The 24,068-nt window shown below is 39.1% G+C and overlaps 1 protein-coding gene across 10 annotated transcripts in view; it reads right to left on the minus strand.

Moving 5' to 3' along the window:
- The window catches only part of Large1 (LARGE xylosyl- and glucuronyltransferase 1), a 385,957-nt gene that overhangs the window by 125,968 nt on the left and 235,921 nt on the right, over positions 1-24,068 (minus strand). For all 10 annotated transcript variants that reach the window (XM_021218836.2, XM_021218837.2, XM_029531875.1 and 7 more), the window contains one exon: positions 21,478-21,649. In XM_021218836.2, coding sequence (XP_021074495.1) covers positions 21,478-21,649 — 172 coding nt within the window. The remainder of the gene's footprint in view (positions 1-21,477; positions 21,650-24,068) is intronic.

Below are 24,068 nucleotides of genomic sequence, written 5' to 3' on the forward strand. Positions count from 1 at the left end.
ATTAGCCTTAGTCCGTGGTGATCTGATAGAATGCATGGGATGATTTCAATATTTTTGTATCTATGGAGGCCTGTTTTGTGACCAATTATATGGGATGACCTGGTTTCTATTGCAGAGATAGTGGAAATTTTACTTTGAAGATACTCATGCTTTACTCTCTTACACCAGAAGGCGGCAATGTCGCCCTTAATAAAACTCAAGCTACAGGCAAAGCCAGTTATCTGATATAACCCAACAGATCATAAGCTCCTGCTCCACACATGCCTAGGTTACACCCAGACTCCAGGTTGCAGGGACCCTAAGAGATTACTTCTAATATTAAAAGCAGCAAAGAAGGTGTTTCTCTCCTAGCTTTGTTCTAACTTGCCCCTATTTTTATGATTACTACTGATCCTTTAACCAAACAAAAGTTATTCCATATTTTAAAAGTGAAGATTAAGAACTAAACAAAATAAAAGCAACTCAGCTTTTTATGTGCATGTGTATATGCGTGTGTGTGTGTGTGTGTGTGTGTGTGTGTGTGTGTGTATGTATGTTTGTGTGCATACACAAGCAGTTTAGGGATCAAACTGGATGTTTATGTAGCTGTATCAGATCTAAACTCAGCACATCACGCTTATATAAGCATGCACCTTACTCAGTGAGCCATTTTATTACCTTAATCATAATCTGAAATCTCCTCCACTTTTTAAGTATATGGGTCAACAACAAAAACCTCATTTCTTGAACAAAGGAAGCTTCTAGTCAATATTCAGGTCTTAGAAAAACTTATCTGTCATGCTTTCCTACAACACTCACTTTGGTATCCCATCTGTCTCTTTCCCTAGGACAATCTTCTAGTCCTGGAGCCTTGCAGCCACCAGGTCAATCTTCTCATTCCAACACTGAGAAGAAGTGGTGCATACCACATATCCCCAAGGACTGTGAAAGCTGCTTAGGTCTTCCTGCTTTGTTGGAATCAATAAAAGCTTACAAGAAAAGGCTACAAAGAGATAACTAAGGCAATCAGAAAGCAAAGGCTTCGTTCAGGCCCTGGAGGGGCAAAAGGACTTGTTCTCCATCACACTTCCTATTGGTGGAGACTTTGCTGAAGAACAAATCAGGCAAGAGGGACCCTGGGAAGTTCTTTCTAAAATGACACTGGAGTTTCAATCACAGAGATTTTTGACACTTATTAACTTGCTGCACAGATCTTCTGGCTTAGCACAGTTAAAATGTTAATGTTTTGTTTAGACTAGACTCCTTCCATTATGCCATATGTGGATATCATCAGGAGAGAATTCCAGTCTCAGTAGAGAATATAATTAGGGAAAGCAGCACAGAGTCCATTGACTTTCTGAGAATGTTTCTGGGTTGATCCATGCCACTGGGAGATGGTCTCAAGAAGAATGGCAGCTGAGGTTTGGTGTTCAACTGGAAATGAGAAGGACAATGCTGCCCTGTAGTGCTAAACAAAGAAAAAGCAAGGGAAAATTTTTTGTGACTAGAACATGTTATAATCTATAAAATTGCCTCCTGCCTCAGTTTGTATCTAAACAACAGCATCTGTTTCTAGGATACCCCTACACACTATATCCAGGGTGTGTTCATTGCATAATGACCCCTGGGTATTTCTGAATTGGTACAGAGGAACATTCTCTGTATTACTCACCTGTGTCCACATGTGTAGAAGCCCCATTAGATGAAGAACTAGTGTATTGGTATCCTATATATTTATATTCCTTGTGCATGAACAGCAATGTCTGAGATACAAAACTGCAAGCGGGGCAGATATTTAGAAAACAGTTTGGCCATTCTTCAGACTGAAACAGAGTCATCATATGACCTACCAATTCAACTCCTAGAGAATTGAAATGAATGTCTACACAATAGTTATGAACATCAATGCTCATGTGACATGGTTCACAATTGTCAGACAGTACAATATGCCCAAATGCCTATCAGTTGGTAAAAGCATTAAAAATGGTGGCATTGGCACAGAGTAGATAGAATATCATTTGGCCATGAAAAGAATGAAGAACAAACTGATACTAAATGAATGATTTCTGAAAATTATTAGACTAGATATAAGCAGTCACTAAAGATCACATATAAAAGAGATCTGTTTATCTGAAATATTGGAACCTAAAAATCATACAGACATGGGCATGTGTGCCTTCATGTGTGTGTGTGTGTGTGTGTGTGAGAGAGAGAGAGAGAGAGAGAGAGAGAGAGAGAGAGAGAGAGAGAGNAGAGAGAGAGAGAGAGAGTGTAATGAGACAGCTCATAAATATGAAGTCTGTCTTTTGGGATCATTCATATGTTTTTAACTTTGGTGATGCTACTTGCTCAACTAATTATTTGTGCACACTAAAGTTCACTAAATTATAAACTTTGAAAAAATGAATTTTATGGCATGTGACTTACATTTCAATAAAGCTGTTGTAAAGATAAATAAGACACTGTGGTTTGCTAATAAAACACTTAAAGGCTCAGTAAAATGTACATCTCTTGAAATATTAGCTAGTAGAGTCAAGGCAAACTTAACTAATTAATAACTTTATCAATTTGGAGAATGAGGTAGGATGACTTCCTCTGTACCATTTGTCAGAAAAGGCCCTTAATCCTCTGTTAAGCATTTCCAGTAGTCACACCAGGATCTACTGCTTAACCACTGGTATCTGGGTATTCTAAAAAAATAGATATAAGATTAAATGAAATACTTTCTAGGAGCCAGAGTCAACATCAGTACCCAGACATTATATGGATAATATAGTCCAGAAAGAATTCTTGCAGACATACCGTATGAAGGGTACACCCCATTTTCCTCATGCATTTATCCTGCAATATATGAGAATTCAAAGAAGAGGAAGAACAACACAAACTCTTCAAGAGGGCATTAAGCCAGAGGAATATAATGGCTTCTTTCTATAGTCCCCATGAGTAGAAGGCTGAAACTGGAGAGTTACAAGTTTGGCCACCTTGGGCAATAAAGTGAGGCACTATCTCAAAAATGAAATAACAAAATATAATAAAATAAGGAGATCCATTTTAGCAATGGGTGACAGGTAGCAGAAGGCTGGGCAATGCCAGGCGTTTAGGCAGGAGAATGAACCCACTACAAACATAGGATTTTTTGAGTATATCTGATGAGTAAATCGAGAATGCTATGTGGTTCACCTATTTGTCTCTTATAAAAGATAAAAGTCCCAAAGCTGTGCAAGATCCAGAGCACAATTTTGCCTGATTTCAGGGAACTCTGTACAAGGTGGACATTGGGGAGATAACTGGGGGACAAGAGAGCAGGAGTCAATATACTACAAAAACCACCTCAATCATTAAGAATAACATGGATTTATTCTGTTTTCCTTTACTCTTGGGAGTAAGAACTTTCCATTTTTAACTTTTGACCATTTTTGAAACACAAATTTCACCTTTAGTTTCTTAAAGTTGTATTTGGGGAGATGGCTCAATCAATAAAGTGCTTTTAAGGCAGGAAGACCTGAGGTCAATACTTAGAATTCACATTTAGAAAGCTGTGTATATTAGGCACACCTGTATTCTCAGCACTGGGGAGGGAGCCCTCAGGCAAATCCCTGGGGCTTGCTGGCCAGCCAGCCTCACCTATTTGGCAAAGTTACAGGAAACTGTGTAAGGTCAATAGAGAATAACACTTCAGGTCTCCACATGTGTGCACATATAACTGTGCATGTACAAGTGCATATATACATAACCCCAAAGAAAAATAAGTCCTAAAATTGTTGCTCATTTTTCAAGTGTCCTCTTTTTTAATGCTGAGCATATGTTTATGAATGATTTTGTTTGCTTGTTTGTTTGTTTCAGCTCCCAGATTACTAACATCAGGTCTGTTTGATATTCTAGGCTGTTCTCTCCCCTACCTGTTACTTAGTGGTGTCTTTGTATAATTTAGCAAAGAAGATTCTGACTGTCAGAGTATCATAGGCTTTGCCTCTACTGCCTGTGGTCTCTTTAGAATACACACACATAGCACCAGCAATGGCATGTAGTTTGCAGGAAGACTTTGGAAGACTATCCCACATTACATGATGATGAAGGACTTTCATTGGCCCATAATACACCCACAAAGCAGGGTCCTTCTGGAAGAGCCATTTGCAGCCATGAAGATTCTATGAGTACCCACTGTCACTGGCAGAGCTTAGACAACAAAGGGATAACATCAGCATAATATGAACTCATGAGCCCAAAAAGAACACNCTACAATACTTTAGCTCATACCTCTGTAGGAGGTGCTAGGTTTGGAAAAACACTATGGCCTCACAGTGTACAGCAAGGAATTGGAGCTGGCATGAAGCTAATGGCAGCAGGCAATGGCCACCAGGAGCAAAATTCTTTTAACTTGTAGCCTCGGTCACTTCACAAGCTGCTGAGAAAGCTGTGTTCCCAGAGTTCCAGGTCCAGTAGCTCAGAACCTGGAAGAATGGGCTTGAAACTGTTTTTTGTTAGATGGGGTTGGGAGTACAATGCACCCTGAGACATAAAAATTTTGGATTCCACTGCTTCCTCAGCGAGGGTGAGGCAAAGAGAAAATGGAACTGGAACTTTCATATTGGTCATGAAATCCGGCCTCTTTACATTGGATATCCTGTAAACAGAGAAAGCCTTAAACAGCATGCATGGAGATGAACTTTAGCCAGGATTCATGAGCAGAAAGCAGGCTTCTGATTCTCTCTAGGCCTGCCTACAATATGTGGTTGTGTCTGCAGGCCCTTTCTGTTGAGTCATTTCTGGGTTCAGTAAAAATTAGGCAGTCCACACTCTGCCTTGAATCTCAGTGGGGAAGTGATGTCCACTCCCTTTCCTCATCAGTACTGGTGCTCCACATATGTGTTCGTTTCACCTCTCTGCTATGCTTTTTTCTAATGCTCTTATTCTCTCTGACCTGTTCAACATATATCTTCTTTTAGTTCCTTCCTGTGACATTAGCAGAGTGGAGTCAGAGATAAGCTCATGTGTTCAAGATGCTGTGATTTATAATTCATCTAAAAGAAAAAATGGTCACATTGGTTCCTTAAAATTCTATGTAAGTGAAATTGTCTTTCAAAATGCTTCTCTCTGACCAATGTATGGAAAACCAAAATATTTTAGGCCATTCTGTTTGGAAAAGCAAATCATAAGGATTTAACTTTGGTACATGGTATCTGTGTAGGAATTTGTCCATTTCATCCAGGTTTTCCAGTTTTGTTGAGTATAGGCTTTTGTAGTAGGATCTGATGATGTTTTGGATTTCCACAGGGTCTGTTGTTATGTCTCCCATTTCATTTCTGATTTTGTTAATTAGGATGCTGTGTCTGTGCCCTCTAGTGAGTCTGGCTAAGGGTTTATCTATCTTGTTGATTTTCTCAAAGAACCAGCGCCTGGTTTGGTTGATTCTTTGAATAGCTCTTTTTGTTTCCACTTGGTTGTTTTCAGCCCAAAGTTTGATTATTTCCTGCCTTCTTAGGTGAATTTGCTTCCTTTAGTTCTAGGGCTTCTAATTTTTCTGTCAGGTTACTAGTATGTGCTCTCTCTAGTTTCTTTTGGGAGGCACCCAGGGCTATGAATTTTCCTCTTAGGACTTCCTTCATTGTGTCCCATAAGTTTGGGTATGTTATGACTTCATTTTCATTAAGCTCTACAAGAATTGACAAATGGGACTTCATAAAATTGCAAAGCTTCTGTAAGNCAAAAGACCCTGTCAACAAGACAAAAAGGCCACCAACAGATTGGGAAAGGATTTTTACCAATTCTAAATCTGATAGAGGATTAATATCCAATATATACAAAGAGCTCAAGAAGCTAGACTCCAAAAATTGAAATAACCCCATTAAAAAATGAGGTACAGAGCTAAACAAAAAATTCTCAACAGAGGAATACCGAATGGCTGAGAAACACCTGAAAAAATGTACAACATCCTTAGTCATCAGGGAAATGCAAATCAAAACAACCCTGAGATTCCACCTCATACCAGTCAGAATGGCTAAGATTAAAAATTCAGGTGACAGCAGATGCTGGTGAGGTTGTGGAGAATGAAGAACACTCCTCCATTGCTGGTAGGATTGCAAGCTTGTACAACCACTCTGGAAATCAGTCTGGCGGTTCCTCAGAAAACTGAACATAGTACTACTGGAGGATAGAGCAATACCTCTTCTGGATATACCCAGAAGATCTTCCAACTGGTAATAAGGACACATGCTCTACTATGTTCATAGCAGCCTTATTTATAATAGCTAGAAGCTGGAAAGAACCCAGATGTCCCTCAACAGAGGAATGGATACAGAAACTGTGGTACATTTACACAATGGAGTACTACTCAGCTATTAAAAACAATGAATTTATGAAATTTTTGGGCAAATGGATGTATCTGGAGGATATCATCCTTAGTGAGGTAACCCAATCACAAAAGAAGTCACTAGATATGCACTCACTGATAAGCGGATATTAGCCCAGAAACTTAGAATACCCAAGATACATTTGGCAAAACACAAGAAAACCAAGAAGGATGACCATCGTGTGGATACTTCATTCCTCCTTAGAATAAGGAACAAAATACTCATGAAAGGATACAGGTACAGAGACAAAATTTAGAGCTAAGATGAAAGGATGGACTATCCAGAGACTACCCCATCCGAGAATCCATCCCATCATCAGTCACCAAACCCAGATACTAATGCACATGCCAGCAAGATTCTGCTGAAGGGACCCTGATATAGCGTCCTCTTGTGAGGCTATGCCAGTGTCTGGCAAACACAGAAGTGGATGCTCACAGTCAGCTATTGGATGGAACACAGGGCCCCAGAGCTAGAGAAAGTACCCAAGGAGCTGTAGGGGGCTGTAACCCTGTAGGTGCAACAACAATATGAACTAACCAGTACCCCCTGAGCTCGTGTCTCTAGCTGCATATGTAGCAGAAGATGGCCTANTCGGCCATCATTGGGAAGATAGGCCCCTTGGTCTTGTAAACTTTATATGACCCAGCACAGGGGAAGGCCAGGGCCAAGTAGTGGGAGTGGGTGGGTAGGGGGGCAGGGGCGGGGGTGGGGTATAGGGAACTTTCAGGTTAGCATTTGAAATGTAAATAAAGAAAATAATAAATAAATAAATAAATAAAACTTTAGTAGAATATTCTGTCAATAACACTGAAATTTAAAGTTAAAAAAAATAGATTATTGTATTACTCAGTATTCTGAGCCTTCAAATATAACATTGCAAGCATTTATCATTGTCAATCAATTGTCAGGTACAACAACTGAGGTACAACATGCTGGACCTGAACCCAGCAGGCACTAGAGAAAATGAGGAAGCAGGTAATGTATCTTCCAAGAAGTACTTGTATATGAATCACAAAGACCTGAAGCAAGCATTCCAAACCAATCAAGAAAACTGAGCATAGTGGCATATGTCTATAATTCCAGCATTTTCAAGGGGGAGATAGATCAGCTACAGCTATAATTGTAGGCTAGCCTGGGAAACATGAGACCTTGCCTTAAAAAACAAACAAACAAACAAAACCAACCCAAAGCTACCCGTCTTTCCTTCTGTACATCCACAAAGAAACTGAACTTTGTTCTGGGTCAGGTGTTTAATTAGACATGGGAAGCCACTATGGAAAGAGCTTTATCCTATATTGTTGCTCCTTGAGGCACAATTATTCTGTATTCTAATTTTTTATAGATTGGGGAACTGAGGCTTGAAGAAATGAATTATATCCCAAAGGACATTTAAAGAAGAGAAGGGGGGTAGGGGGGTAATGAATCGCATGGCAGTGACTTTTTAGTACTCAGTTCTGTCCTTGCAGCTTGTTTTGAGGGAGGCTATATAGTGTACTCCAGGCTAGCTGGCTTTCAAACTTCTTGGTGATTCTGTGCCTGCCTCCTGCCTCCCTTGTAGGACTGCTGGGATTACAGATGCACTCAACCACAGGTAGCATTTTTACCTGAGCTCTGGAAACTGAACTCAGGTCTCAATGGCCCAGAATGTTAGTTTCTTACTGCTGTGGTAACAGATGACTCACAGGCTAGAAAATAGGCAAGGGTATCCTGCAACAGTTTGCAGATTAGGAGCATGACATCTGTCTTGCTGTGCTGGTGTCAGGGTATTGCATAGCTGGTTCTTCTGGAGATGAGGGAAGACTCCATCCCATGTTGTCTTTCACTTCCAAGTACAGCTTCCACCTGCATTTCTTGGCTTGTGGCTCCTTGCTCTGTCTTATATCATGTCACCCCAGTTGAACTGCTTATCAAATCACTGCTTCTCTCTATAGCCAAATTTCCTTCCACTTCCTTCTCAAAGGACACTCTTTGTATTAGGATTTACATGGTTACGTGTGTCTGTAACTGAATCACACAGACTATCTTTTGGAGCATGGCTTAGGATGAGGATATTCCTGGAGTAGGGGACACTCAACTTAGTGAATGACTGAGAGAAAGAAGAAGGAAGGGTGAAGAACTCAATCCTGCTTTTGAAAGGATTTTAGCCTCCTACACACCTAATTACAATGAACAGTAAGCTTTAGCTACATCCTCAGAAAACTGCCATAAATATACTCTCCATGTCTTTCTTAAAGAGTTCCATTTCCTAGGATTTTCCTTCACAAACTCTTACCTAGACTTTAAAGCCCCTTTAAGTGTCCCCAACCCATGCATCTCCTATGCCTTCTCCTTGGCAAACTCAGTCCAAAAGAGAGTGCATATCCCTGTCTCCCAATTTCTGTATCCATACATTTCTTTGAGAGACAAGTTTCTTCCTTTGTATGTTGTCTTTCACATCCACCAAATGTCCTGAAGCTATGTTAGAAAAAGGAGAAAAAAAAAAAAAAAAAAAAGAGGATGTGGGAGGGGGAAGTCAAAATGGTTCATTGGGCATGAGTTCAAATCCCAGTACCCATGTAAATAGCTCAGTGTGGCTACACATGTACCTAAAATCTCAACATTGTAGAATACAGAGAAAGACTATTTGGGTCTTGTTGGTCACTAACATAGCTCCAGGTTCACTGACAGACCCTGTCTTAAAAACATAAAGTGAAGAGTGGAAGAGCATGACAAGTCATGTAAGGTGCTCTTTTATAGGCACACACACAGAGCGGTGGTTGGGCAGGGATGGAGGGAAGGAGGGAGGGAGGGAGGAAGGGAGTGAAGGAGGGAGGAAGGGAAAATTAAAAGGAAGACAATAGCATTTTTAAAGGTAGCCTGTGGAATCTTTGTTGCAGTGCAATGGTTTTTAAAACAGAAATGAACCACACACATTGACCCTAACTATGCCCATGCTGAGTATTATACCAGATGTTGGCAATACTGAGATCAAGAATTCACCCATTTGGAAAGAATGGCAAATGAGATGCCACATAAAGCACTCCTTGGCACCAGCCACTATGTTTGACTGTGCTGTACACTCCTGCTCTTTTAAATTAAGATCAGTCAAACAAGATCTCGCTGGGTCTTCTGGGCAAATGGACTCTAGAAAAGGAGCTTAAAATCTATCTAGGGGCAGGCACATACTGCCAGACATCAGAGTATGGAGGCATATTAATAGTGTGCTGATGACAGTGTTTTGGAAAGGAAGGTTTGTAACACTTGGAGGTAGGGGGGTAAAAACAACATAGGGAGTCTAGAAAAGCATTTTACACAGAATATTCCAAGCAAAGTAGGAAAGGACAACAAGAGTTCATTGGAAGCAGGATGTTCCGCATATTGTAGAGACAATAGTGCAGGTATGTACAGATGTACAGAAAAGCCAGACTCCGCTTTGGGTTGTGTTGTGTATTGGTACCTCTCCTCAATGTTGTGATATAACAACTGACAAAAGTAATGTAAAAAATGGTTTACTCTACCCCATAATTTGAAGCTATAGTCCACTGTGTGAAAAAGGGATGGTGGCAAGAGTGTGAGGCAGCTGGTCACATCACAAACAAGCAGTAAAATATCCAGTGAGGGATGAATGTTGATGCTTACTTCATTGTCTCTTTGTTTAGTCCAGGACCACAGCTCATATTCAGATTGGCTCTTCCCTGATGTTTTAAGACTTTCTGATATCATCCTCATATACAACCACAGGAGTTGTCATGGTGATTTTAAAACCCATCAAGACTACAGAGAACATTAACCACACTGTAGATAAAACAAAAGGAATTTCTTGCTATGGGATTCAGTCCACCAAGTATGAAAAGCAATGGACCTGGATCTACATTTCAGGTTTGAAAGTCAGGTTTGCAATGGAACCATGACAGTTCTTTTAATAAAAGACCTGGTGTAGAAAGTTCCCGTGCCCACAGGTATCAGTGCTTCACACTCATCTGTTGACAACCGTGGTGTTCTTTCATTAAAGGAGCCAGTGGGCCTACATGGATGGGCTCAGTGGAGGAAATCACCTTCTCCAATACATCTTATTATATAGACTATGGCAAGCCTGACTAACATATGTGGAAATATCCTTTAAATTATTTTGAATGAGATTTCCTATGGATTCTCAATCAAAGTCATCCAACCTAAAAACATTGTAATTTAAACTCCAGGCAGGCTCTTAAGGTTTGTACTTTGGATGACCTAGAATAAATCCACAAAGTGTGATGGCTGACCTTGTGAACTCAGACACTAGCTAGGGGATGAGGAGCCCTACAGCTGCTTCTTGAGAAGTGGACCAGGTGTCAGGGGGATGAGCACAGTCCCTTTAACTCTAGAAAGGAACATACAAAACAGAAAATCAGCAAACAGTAACATCTCCTGCCATGGCTCTCTCTTCTCATGGATATATTCAGAGAAGTTAACAAATAACCATATGCCAGCTATACTAATGAGTCAAGGAGTGCGACTGCTGAGAAAATGGCATTTCTCCCTTTTTAGCAAAAGCAACATAGCCAGGCAAACCTCCATGCTGTGGCTAGGGTGCCAAGTATCTGGGCTTTGCCAGTTAAAAACCTGAATCAGTACGTATGCCAGCTTCTCCCTTGCTGTGGCTACATGATCCCATGACCAGTCCAGCCTTTACCTTTTCTTCTATTTATGATATTGATTGGATTTTGATCACTCTTTGAGCTCTTAGCACAAAGTAAACAGCATCTTTCCGACAGAGACAAGGGTTCCAGGATTTTAATACTGTCACCAAACACTTCTCCCAAATGTTACTCTGCCTCTCTATTTCCATAGACAAGCAAGCAAGGAGCAATGTCTCTTTCCACATAGCAAAGAGTAGCCCCAGGTCAGTTACCTGAGCACAGAAATTCTCAACTCTGGCCTGACATTATTACCATCTTGTTATGTTTGTCAAATATGGCCAGGGGCTGGGAAGCTAGTTCTGTTAATTAAAATCATTGTCCTACAAGCCCAGTCATCTGACTTGGATCCTCAGAATCCACCTATAAAACAAACTAACAGAACATCTTGCTGTAATTGCTACAGTCAGATCCTACATCGAATTTAATGTACAGCTAGCTCAGGTACCTAGGACCCCAAATTCACAACTGATCTAACCCTCACCATCGGACTAGTAGGTGTCAATCAAATACCCCAGTGAGAATCCTAAAGAAGTGACACAAAGTGACAGATCATAGGCTCTAAAGCTGAAGAGTTTTGAGTCTGCTTTGTCAGGTAATAACTGCCTAGACTAGAACAGCAATGGAATAGTGTGCAGGCCCAGTTTACTGAACTCTGAAATGCATAAAACTTCTAGCTTGGTTTCAGGAACATTTGATAATATTCAACTCCTCTTTGCTTCATAAACATTCATCTCTTGGCCCACCTCCTTGTTTTTCCATGCTGATGTCCAGTTGGCCATCTCAAGTTTATAAAGACTTACAATAAGTACTGACCTTTACTCTGACCTCTATTATACTACCCAGTGTAATCCATGACACCACAGTAGTCTAAACACCTGAGATCATCTCCTACCTTATTTCCTGGAATTTGCAGATCACTCAAATTCTAGAATGTGTTCTAAAGTGAAAACTTCTAGGTTTTCACATGCTGTACATGTGTTGAAGCTCAAGTCATTGCCCACTAGGATTACTGGAAGTTCCCTAAATGTTTTTCTTGCTTCCTTCTATTCAACTAAGAACAGCAAGGATGAATGATTACAAAAAGAAGGCAGATCAAGTGACACCTCTGACAGAGTCTGCCAAAAGATCCCAAAATTGATAAAAGTTCACTGTCCTCCATAGGTCCCACGGTGTTAACATGCAAAGCCTCCAGCCCTTTGTTTTTGGTCACTCCATTCCATTCTGAGGACAACCCTGTTAAGTATCTACTCATAGCAGTTTGTGTGCCTGATGCTTCTTGAGATCAAGACAGTGGCCTATGCTCCCTCTAGGCATACCTACTTGCTCACTTGTTCTGCCAACTTCTTCCGGTATTTGCTTAAATGTAACCTTTCTGTGAGAACCCTCATTATCACCCCGCTGCACATTAACAACCCACTTACAAAGGAATCATTCCTCCTTTCTGCCTCCATTTCTGTCAAAATAAAGAGCTTGGGACCTTATATTCTCACAATATTCCCAATTGTCAAAAGGTATTTGATATCTGGAATAATATATTATTAAATGGGAGGTTCAAGATTTTTGTCCCTTATCACTTTGCTACTTAGTTTTAGATTGCAATTATTTGATTTATGTAACTTAAAAGAAGACAATATTTACTTTGGTTCACTTTCACAGATTTTAGTTTACGGTCACTTAGAACTCTTTCTATGGGCTTAGGGTGAGAAAAAAAAATCATGACACAAGGGGCAGAGCAAGGAAGAACTCAATTCATAGTGTCCAGGAAGCAGAGAGAGCTAGGAAGGTGCTAGAACAGGGTGAATCTTTCCACACCATGCTCCCATAACTGAATCTCACTACCTCCCCAACCAGTACTACCATTTGGGGAAAACTTCAGCACATGAATCTGTGGGAGATAATATATAGTTTTGACAAATGCAGTATCTGATTATATTGCTAACCACAAAGGGGTCTATTATTTATACTCTCAGAAAATCTCCCTCTAACTGCTGCATTCAGGTCCTACTAAAGATCTGAAAACCCTCCAGTAGCTGATGCGGGCTGGGTGAGGGTGCAGCATGTTTATATGGACAGGGAGGGACCTGATATTGAAGAGAAGCAAAAGCCAAGAGATATGGGACATTTCCCAAAGGCTGAAGCAAAGGCAAGGGCTGAATCTTTAGTTGATTTTTATGGAAGGAAGTTAAACAGAGGGATAGTCTAGACCATCAGCAATGTTGATAGCTCTAGTGTTTTGTCTCAGTAAAAGAGCCACAACAGATCTGGACATGTAGTTCAACTGACAAAGACGGACATGGCCAGTCAATATGTTTATAGTGAATGAAGTTAAGTGCCACTGCCTTGAGATGGGAATTCTTCCTTTTGACCAGAGCATTTTACATTTTGGGAGGTGGGGTAGGGGGTTGGGGGGTGAGATTTCTTCTTGCTCATAACCTTCCTTAGTTCTAACTTAGAAGGAAAAAAAAAGTACAAAAACACAGATATATGGGAAACAGAAAAGTTTATCTCCTTATTTTTACCTCGAAATTTCCATACCAAAAAAAAAAAAAAAAAAAAGGAAAGAGACAGCATGGAGAAAACCTCACATTTTATACTCCTTGCAAGTGATAGATAAAGATGTAGTGTAGTCTGGTCTATCAGGGAGCTTTGTGAAGTCAGGTGCCTTGTTTGGAGTAGCTTCAGGAAGAAAACACAAATGCCAGTCCAGGCTACTATATGCAACAAAACTCTCATTTACCATAGAGGAAAAAAACTAAGATATTCCATGACAAAACCAAATTTACACAATATTTTTCCACAAATCCAAAGGATAAGAGATGAAAATCTCCAACACAAGGAGGAAAACTATACTAGAAAAAGTAAGAAAGCAATCTTCTTTTAAAAAGCCTAAAAGAAGATAGCCAGACAAACATAATTCCATCTGTAACAACAAAAATAAGAGGAAGCAACCATCACTTTTCCATATCTCAGATCATCACGTACTAAAGCTAGTCTTCAATATCAACAAAAGAATAGGAAGACCACATACACATGGAAGCTGAACACCACTCTAATCAATGATAAATTGGTCAAGGAAGAAAAAAAGATAGAAATTAAAGACTTTTTTTGAATTTAATGAAAATGAAGGCACAGCATACACAAACTTATGGGCCGCAATGAAAGCAGTGGTAAGAGGAACACCCATATATCTGAGTGCCTCTAAAAAGAATCTGAAGACAGCATACATTAGAAGCTTAGCAGCTCTAGGACAAAATGCAGCAAATACAACCAAGAATAGATGGCAGGAAATAATCAAACTCAGGGCTGAAATCAAGCAAGAGGAAACAAAAAGAACCATACAAAGAATCAACAAAACTAGGAGCTGGTTCTTTCAAAATCAACAAGACAGATAAACCTTAGACAGAGTAACCACAGGGCACAGAGACCACACCAAATTAACCAAATCAGAAATGAAAATGAAGGCATAACATCAGAATCTGAGGAAAGTTTTAAAAAAAAAATCATTAGGTCCTACTATGAAAGCTTACACTCAACTAAACTGGAAAATCTGGATGAAATGTACAATTTTCTAGACAGATACCAGGGACCAAAGAAAAATAAGGATCGGATAAACCATCTAAACAGTTCCATAAGCACTAAAACATAGAAGTAGTCATTAATTCTATCCCAAGCAAAAAGACCCCAGGACCAAATGGGTTTAGTGCAGAATTTTATCAGAGCCTCAAAGAAGACCTCATACCAATACACATCAAAATATTGCACAAAATGGAAACTGAAGGAACACTACCCAATTCATTCTATGAAGTCATAATTACACTTATATCTAAACAACAGAAAGACCCAACAAGAAAAGAGAAGTTCAGACCAATTTCCCTTATGAATATCGATGGAAAAGTACTCAGTAAAATCCTTGAATACAAGAACACAGTAAAACAATCATATATCATGAAGAAGTTAGCATGATGCCAGGGATGTAGGGATTATACCACATATAAAATCCATTAACATAATCCACTATATAAATAAACTCAAAGGAAAAATAATACATGATTATCTCATTAGATGCTGAGAAAGTACTTGATAAAATTCAACACCCCTAAATAATAAAAGTCTTGGAAAGATCAGGAATTCAAGGTACATACCTAGACATAGTAAAAGCAATATACAGCAAATCAGTAGCCAACATCAAACTAAATGGAGAGAAATTTGAAGTCATCCCACTAAAATCAGGGACTAGACAAGGCTGCCTACTCTCCCTGTCTATTCAGTATAGTACTTGATGTCCTAGCCATAGCAATTCGACAAAGGAGGTCAAAGGATACAAATTAGAAAGGAAGAAGTCTAAATATCAGTATTTGCAGATGATATGATAATATGCTTAAATGGCCCCAAACATTCCAACAGAGAACTCCTAAAACTGAAAAACAACTTCAGTAACGTGTCTGGATATAAAATTCACTCAAAGAAACCAGTAGCCTTCCTTTATGCAAAGAATAAACAGGCTGAGAAAAAAAAAATGAGGAAAATGACATCTTTCACAAGTAACATAAAATACCATCATATCACTCTAACCAAGCAAGTGAAAGAACTGTATGAAAAGAACTTCAAATCTCTGGAAAAAGAAATCGAAGAAGATGGAAAGATTTCCCATGCTTGTTGATTGGCAAGTCTGGTGCAGTAAAAATGGCCATCTTGCCGAGAGCAGTATACAGATTGAATGCAATCCCCATTAAAATTTCAACTCAATTCTACATAGAGTTAGAGTAATTTGCAAATTCATCTGGAATCACCAGAAATCCAGGATACTGAAAAGTATTCTCAACAATAAAAGAACTTCTGGGGGAATCACCATCCCTGACATCAAACTGTATAACAGCCCAATAGTGATAAAAACTGCATGGTATTGGTATGGAGACAGGCAGGTATATCAATGGAACAGAACTGAAGACTCAGAAATGAACCCAAAAACCTCTGGCCACTTGATCTTTGACAAAGGAGGTAATTACACCCAGTGGGAAAAAAAAAAACAGGGTTTTCAACAAATGGTGGTAGTTCAACTTGATGTTAGCATGTAGAAGAATGCAAATCAACCCATTCTTATCTCCTTGTACAAAGCTCAAGTCCAAGTGGATCAGTGGCCTCCACATAAAACCAGATATACTGAAACTAATAGAAGAGAAAAGTGGGAAAGAGCCTCAAGCACATTGGCTCAGAGGAAAATTTCCTGAACAGAACACTGGTGGCTTATGCTGTAAGATCAAGAATTGNCAAATGATACCTCATTAAATTGCAAAGCTTCTGTAAGACAAAGGACACTATCAATAAGATAAAAAGGCAACCCAACATATTGGGAAAAGTTCTTTACTAAACCTACATCTGATAGAGGGCTAATATCCAATGTATAGAATGAACTCAAGAAGTTAGACCCTAGAGAACCAAATAACACTACTAAATAATGGGGTAAAGAGTTAAACAGAGGATTCTCAACTGAGAAAACTTGAATGGCTGAGAAGCACCTAAAGCATTTCCTCAGAAGATTGGACATAGTATTACCTTAGGACCTAGCTATACCACAGCTGGCTAAATACCCAAAAGATGCTCCAACATATAACAAGGACACATGCTATATTATGTTCAAAGCAGCCTTATTTATAATAGCCAGAAGCTGGAAAAAAATCCAGATGTCCTTCGACAGGAGTGGATACTGAAAATGTGGTACATTTACACAATCTCATATTACTCAGCTATTAAAAACAATGACTTCATGAAATTCTTCCGCAAATAGATGGAAGTAGAAAATATCATAACTCAATCATAAAAGAACACACATGGCCTGAAATCATTGATAAGTGGATGTTAGCCCAAAAGCACAGAATACGCAAGATACAATTCAAAGACCAGATGAAACTCATGAAAAAAGAAGACTGAAGGGTAGATACTTCAGTCCTACTTAGAAGGGGGAACAAAATACCCATGGGAGGAGATACAGAGACATAGTGTGGAGCAGAGACAGAAGGAAAAGCCCCTCCTGGGGATCCATCCCATATACAGTTACCAAAGTCAGACACTATTATGGATGCCAAGAAGTGCTTGCTTAATGGAGCCTGATATAGCTGTCTCCTGAGAGGATCTACCAGAGCCTGACAAAAAACAGAGGTGTATGCTCACAGCTAACCATTGGACTGAGTATGGGGTATCAAATGGAGGAGTTAGAGAATGAACTGAAGAAGCTGAGGGGGTTTGCAGCCCCATAGGAGCACAAGAATATGAACCAACCAGATCCCTGAGAGCTCCCAGGGACTAAACCACCAACCAAAGAACACACATGGAGCAAACCATGGCTCCAGCTGCATATGAAGCAGAAGACGACCTTGTGGGACAGCAATGGGAAGAGAAGCCCTTGGTCCCAAGAAGGCTCATTATCCCAGTTTAGGCAAATGTCGGGATGTGGTAGCAGGACTGGATGGGCGGGTAGAGGGAAGACCTTCATAGAATTAGGGGGAGGAGGGATGGGCTAGGGTGTTTTTGGAGGGGAAACCAGGAAAGGGGATAACAGTTGAAACGTATATAAAGAAAACATCTAATAAAATTTTTAAATAAAAAGAATGAAATAGAAATAAGAAGGAAAGAAAGAAGGAAGGAAGGAAGGAAGGAAGGAAGGAAGGAAGGAAGGAAGGAAGGAAGGAAGGAAGTTAGTTAGTTTCTCTGCCATTGTATTTGGCCATAGTGTGAAAGAACTTTAGAAACCAGGTAATGTTAGAGAAGACTTTTAGGCAGCTACTATTAGGTACATCTAGGTTATGTAATACTTCTCTCACGTATGCCCCTCAAACACATATTCCAGGCTCATGACTTGACCTTAGGCAGTCTCATATACTTTGAGGTAAATGATGATAGCTTGAACAACATCTAAAAAGAGTGTCTGGGAAAATGGCTTAATGGAAAAGAGCACCTGCTTTGTAAGTATGAGGACTTAAGTTTCAATCCTCAATACCTACATAAAAAGCCAGGCATAAATGCACATACCACTACTTCAGCATTCAAGGGCATAGAAACACATGCTGACAGCTTTCTTGTCAGATATCCTAACAAAATCATCAAACTTCAGTTTCAAAAAAAGGCAAAAAACAAAACAAAAACAAACCAGATAAACAAACTCTTTCTCAAAGCAATAAAAACACTTGATGTCTTGCAGTGAACTACACATGTGCATGCACAGGTGTTTCTATCTGCACATTCATGTGTATGTACCTCATGCATGTATGAAAATAAAAAGAGCCGGGCGTGGTAGCACACACTTGGGAGGCAGAGGCAGGCAGATTTCTGAGTTCGAGGCCAACCTGGTCTACAGAGTGAGTTCCAGGCCACCCAAGGCTACACAGAGAAACCCTGTCTTGAAAAACAACAACAACAACAAAATAATAATAATAATAATAANGCTTAATGGAAAAGAGCACCTGCTTTGTAAGTATGAGGACTTAAGTTTCAATCCTCAATACCTACATAAAAAGCCAGGCATAAATGCACATACCACTACTTCAGCATTCAAGGGCATAGAAACACATGCTGACAGCTTTCTTGTCAGATATCCTAACAAAATCATCAAACTTCAGTTTCAAAAAAAGGCAAAAAACAAAACAAAAACAAACCAGATAAACAAACTCTTTCTCAAAGCAATAAAAACACTTGATGTCTTGCAGTGAACTACACATGTGCATGCACAGGTGTTTCTATCTGCACATTCATGTGTATGTACCTCATGCATGTATGAAAATAAAAAGAGCCGGGCGTGGTAGCACACACTTGGGAGGCAGAGGCAGGCAGATTTCTGAGTTCGAGGCCAACCTGGTCTACAGAGTGAGTTCCAGGCCACCCAAGGCTACACAGAGAAACCCTGTCTTGAAAAACAACAACAACAACAAAATAATAATAATAATAATAATAACAATAATAATAATAATAATAATAAGAAGAAGAAGAAGAAGAAGAATCAGATAGGAAGAGCAACTTTAGAAATCCAGCCATTAAAACATATATGTATACATATTTGTTTAAAATAATGAGGATGACAGCAAAAGGCACTAGATATTTCAAATATTGCATAATCAATAGTCTTTATTATTGCTTTACAGGCTTTCTCATCAGTCAAAACATTATTTGATTAAAAAAAAAGATACATGCTGAGTGCCCTTCTCTCCATAAAAATATTAATACTTGGGAACTGGACTTGGAGGGTCCAGTTTGGAGGAAGAAGGGATGAGGGAGCAAATATAGAAAGATACACTAAAAATGAAATGCAATATTAGAAGGGGAGTGTGGAAATCCAATAAAATAAAAGTTTCCTAAAATATATGAAATCAACTATTGAGGAAGATGGAGTTAGCCACCTCTTGTCACCAAATGAAGCTACAGTTTCAAGAATATATTACATCTAATTGAGATGTTAGCCAAAGGCATCCCATGGGAACCCCTAAACAACCCAGGCTATTGTTGAGATATAGGTTGTTGATAGATCCTACTGGATACTTACTTATACATTGAATGTGGGGAAGGTGAGCTAGTGACTACATAGAGCCTTCAACTCAACAGGCTAGTTAGTATCTTTGGTACAAGAATATATTCTGCATACCTCCCAATGAGAAATGTAAATACCAGCCCATCTACAAATCCCTCAATTTCTACTAGCCCTCAAGTAATGCTAGAGTAGCAGTTGCAAGAGGCCTGAGGGAATAATCAATCTAATTTATATTTGATTTGACTTAAGGCATACTCCACCCATCAGGTAGAACCCATACCTGCTGCAGCCTGGTTATCCAAGAGCCTGATATTAGAAAGATCAGGTACTGAGGGTAAAATCAAATACCACTGTTCAATAAAAGAACATAGTATTACATTTTGCTATATTAGATTCAGAGAACATTTGTCCTGTAGCAGATGGGAACAAATACAAAGTTCCATGGTGAGATGAAATGCATAGAGTGAGACACCATGGAACACTCAGCTCTAAATGGGATCTCTCTATCAAATTCCTCCTCTCAAGGCTCAGGGAAAAAAAAGAACCTGCAGAAGAGAAGGAGAAAAGAATGTTAGAGTCAGAGAAGAGGAATGGAAGGCACCAAGAAAACAAGGATGAATAGATGAACTCATATAAACTGGGGTAGCATGAACACAGGCTGCACAGGGTCTGAAACCGATGGAGTCCTAGAGCTGAAAAGAGAAAGTGGTCACTAGCTCTGTCCCTAACCCAGAAGATATCCCCAGTGGATATTCTCTTGAAAATGAATATTTTATTTTCTCTGACAAGAAAGCTGTCAGCATGTGTTTCTATGCCCTTGAATGCTGAAGTACTGGTATGTGCATTTATGCCTGGCTTTTTATGTAGGTATTGAGGATTGAAACTTAAGTCCTCATACTTACAAAGCAGGTGCTCTTTTCCATTAAGCCATTTTCCCAGACACTCTTTTTAGATGTTGTTCAAGCTATCATCATTTACCTCAAAGTATATGAGACTGCCTAAGGTCAAGTCATGAGCTTTCTATATGTTTGTATCATCCTATTCTAGTGTGTTAGTTTTTGTTTCATCTTATTGTATTTTGCTATTTTATTATCCTTTACCAGCTTGTTTTGTAATAGAGACAGAAAGGGGGTGGATCCAGAGAAGAGCAGGTGGAAAAAATTGGTAGGAGCAGAGGGAGGAGAAACTGTAATCAGGATATATTATATTAGAAGGAAATCTAGTTTTAATAATAGGAAAATAAATTTCAAAATGTGCATACAAAAAGATATACCAAAATTTTATCATGTTCATTAAAATAAACATAGCTGATTATTTATTTACTATGCAGTCAATAAATGGCTTAATGAATTAAAGTGCTTGCCCTGAAAGCTTGTCCACCTGAGTTTAACCTCTGCCATTCAAAGTGGAAGGAGGGAAATGACTATCAAATGACTATGCAGTCAATAAATAATGGGTTTTCCTATGAACATGCATCCAATCTCTTCAATTCCTAGAGATATAACTTTCAGTTTTACTTTAACTTTTCAGAAATAATAATAATTTTTTGACTTTTACACTTGTGATTTTTATTAATATTCTCCTTAAGCTCATGTCCTTTCTCTGATGTAATGCTGGATGGGGTATGGCTGGCACATATAAGGCTCTAAGATGAATCTCTAGGACCACATTACAAATAAGAACACTGGCTGAGATGATGGCTTAATGAATTAAAGTGCTTGCCCTGAAAGCTTGGCCACCTGAGTTTAACCTCTGCCATTCAAAGTGGAAGGAGGGAAATGACTACCAAAATTTGTACTTAACTCCACATTTACACTACGGCATATGCCTCTGTGAGAACACAAATTCTCATAGATATGCATGGACAATCACAGAGACAAACACACACACACACACACACACACACACACACACACAGAGATAATAAATAAAATACATTTTTAAAAGCCAGCATGGCTGGCTTGCTAGATTCTACCTTTGAACTTATGGAACACGGCCCACAGCTCTGCAATGTCTGTTGCAAAGGTGATGTCGGTGTCTAGGACAATGACTCTCTCCAGGTTGGCAGGTAGAGTCTTGGTCAGAACCAGCTTCATCAGGCCATAAATCCCAGAGTAATGTTTGTTGGGGATCCAGGACACTTCAGACTAGACAGTAAAGAAGAGAGCAGAGAGAAACAGTGAGTTGGTAAAGTCAGAAAATGGGAAAAAAGTTACCACATGGATTCATTGCTTTTAACATTATAAACCATGCTGAGACAGAATACAATCCAATAAAAATTTGTTAAATAGATAAGTGGATTCTCTTTAAAGACTTGTTCATTTAGTTCAAATGTATCAAGTTGTTCTAGGAATAAAGTATATTTAAATCAAGATAGGCCTAAAATATTGGTTGTGAAATAATTATTAAGTACAAATTCAACACTGAAATATATAAGACAGGCTCTATTACTATTAGCGAAGTTATATGAGCCCACTGAAGAAAATAAGTTATGTGGAGGAAAAAGAGGAAAAAGAAAAATGCTTAGCACCTTATTGTATTTCTTCAATTCATTAAACTTTTCTGCCACTAAAGATACCTCAAGGTATTTTTCTCATTTATGTTTTTCTCCATTTTAATGTTATAACAGGCTAAGTTAGTGCGAGTGCTTCCTCACTGAAATGAGGACCTGGTCAATATCTGCATAATGTTGGTCATTGGAGAGTAATGGAAGAAAGACCTATGTCAATTATCTCAGGGCTACTGGGCTCACGTGACAGAAAGGGAACAACCAGTGAAGTATAGGTGAGTGGCATTAATCTGCAAGGCACACATTTTCCTAATACTTGTAGCTCAGTGCTGGGCCCATAATTATACACAGCTTTGATAAAAATCATCATCTGTACCTGTCATTTGTGAAGACCACTATAGGAGAAAAAGCACACAACATTGTGTGTCAGTTTTAGCATGTGACCCATGGTCCACATTTTAATTTCACCAGTATAAAACTTCTAATGAGGATTGAGTCAGAACCTCAGAAATCCAAACAATATTCACCTCCTTTATCCTTGTAACTCCATTTAGAACACGCTGGTTTTAAGAGTTGGGTATGGGTAGATCTCACATAGAATCTGGGAGGCAGAGGCATGAAGACTACTGATAGATAAAGACCTAGCTGAACAACCAAGTGGGAGTCCCATTTCATTGCCACTCTATTCACAAGAGCTAGAAAATTTAGAAAATTTAAAGATTCATCAACTAAGAGATGGCTAATGAAAAGTATGGTGCATATATACTATGGAATTATATTCACCTATAAAGAAAAATTGCAAACTTTGAAGGTGAATGAATGGAATTAGGAAAACATATAGTAAGTAAGTAACCCAGCAGTGAAAAACAAATGTCACATGTTCTTTGACATCTGAGGTTCCTAGCAACAAGTCTTCAGAGGTGACTATGTAACCTGGGGCAACTGCAGAAACCAGGAAAGTAAAAAAAGACCCGGATGTGGAAAGAGAGTCAGAGAGGGATAGCAAGGTGCAAATGATTTGAAGGAGGAAATGGGAAAACAGAGAGAAGGACTTAAATTAGGGAGGACAGTGCAAAGGAAAAGGTGAGCACACTACATATATGTAGTTTAAATGAAAAACAAACAAACAAACAAACAAAAAGGTTTCTGGGCTGATAATGCTTCCTCCAATAGCCATAGAATATTTAACCAGAACCCCCGATACCAAGTATGAGGAAATCCCATTTGGATTGTTGGACAGGAATGTTCAAGAAACTACCCTCCCTGCAAAAAAATTATAGGCTATTTTTCTTGTTCTTGATTGCTCCCCAGTGATAGGCAACAAGTATGTATTGCTAAAGATACTGTGTGCTTTAGGTACAGAACCTGGAGTATGAGATGAATCTAACCTGAAACAATTCCCATAGGTCTAAACTTAATTAAATCAAAAGGTACCATTCAAGCTTTCAAGGAAGGGAAGCAGCCAAGAGTGATGACACCTTTGAAGGACAACACTCAGCAATTGTGTATTACTAGAGAATAATAGTGGCATGAATATCTTGGTGGTAACCAATAACTTACAATTCAGGCTTAAGCCTTAACCAACATGAAGGAAATTGTGCCTGGTACTGAAAACCTAGTCAACTACCAGGATAGTGAGGTCATGGTTCTTGGAGAGTACCTAAAACCCCTACTCTACCAAACTAGCAAAATTCCTAACGGGATTCTAAATATTTATCTTTATTCCCACAGATAAGTGTACCACTCACTTTTTGAAAAAATGGAGACCATTACAGAAAACCAGAACTTTTCAAACTACAGAGAAAGTAATTTTATGACACCCAGCACCAAATGATACAACTAAAACACAACTTCTGCACTTAAAACTGAGGATATGCCAGGCAGTGGTGGTGCACGCCTTTAATCCCAATACTTGGGAGGCAGATGCAGGCAGATTTCTGAATTCAAGGCCAGCCTGGTCTACAGAGTGAGTTCCAGGACAGCCAGGGCTATACAGACAAACCCTGTCTTGAAAAAACAAACAAACAAACAAAAAACTCAGGATACATTGTGGAATG

This window comes from Mus pahari, chromosome 19 (assembly GCF_900095145.1).
Source record: "Mus pahari chromosome 19, PAHARI_EIJ_v1.1, whole genome shotgun sequence".
In the NCBI taxonomy this organism is placed as follows: Eukaryota; Metazoa; Chordata; class Mammalia; order Rodentia; family Muridae; genus Mus; species Mus pahari.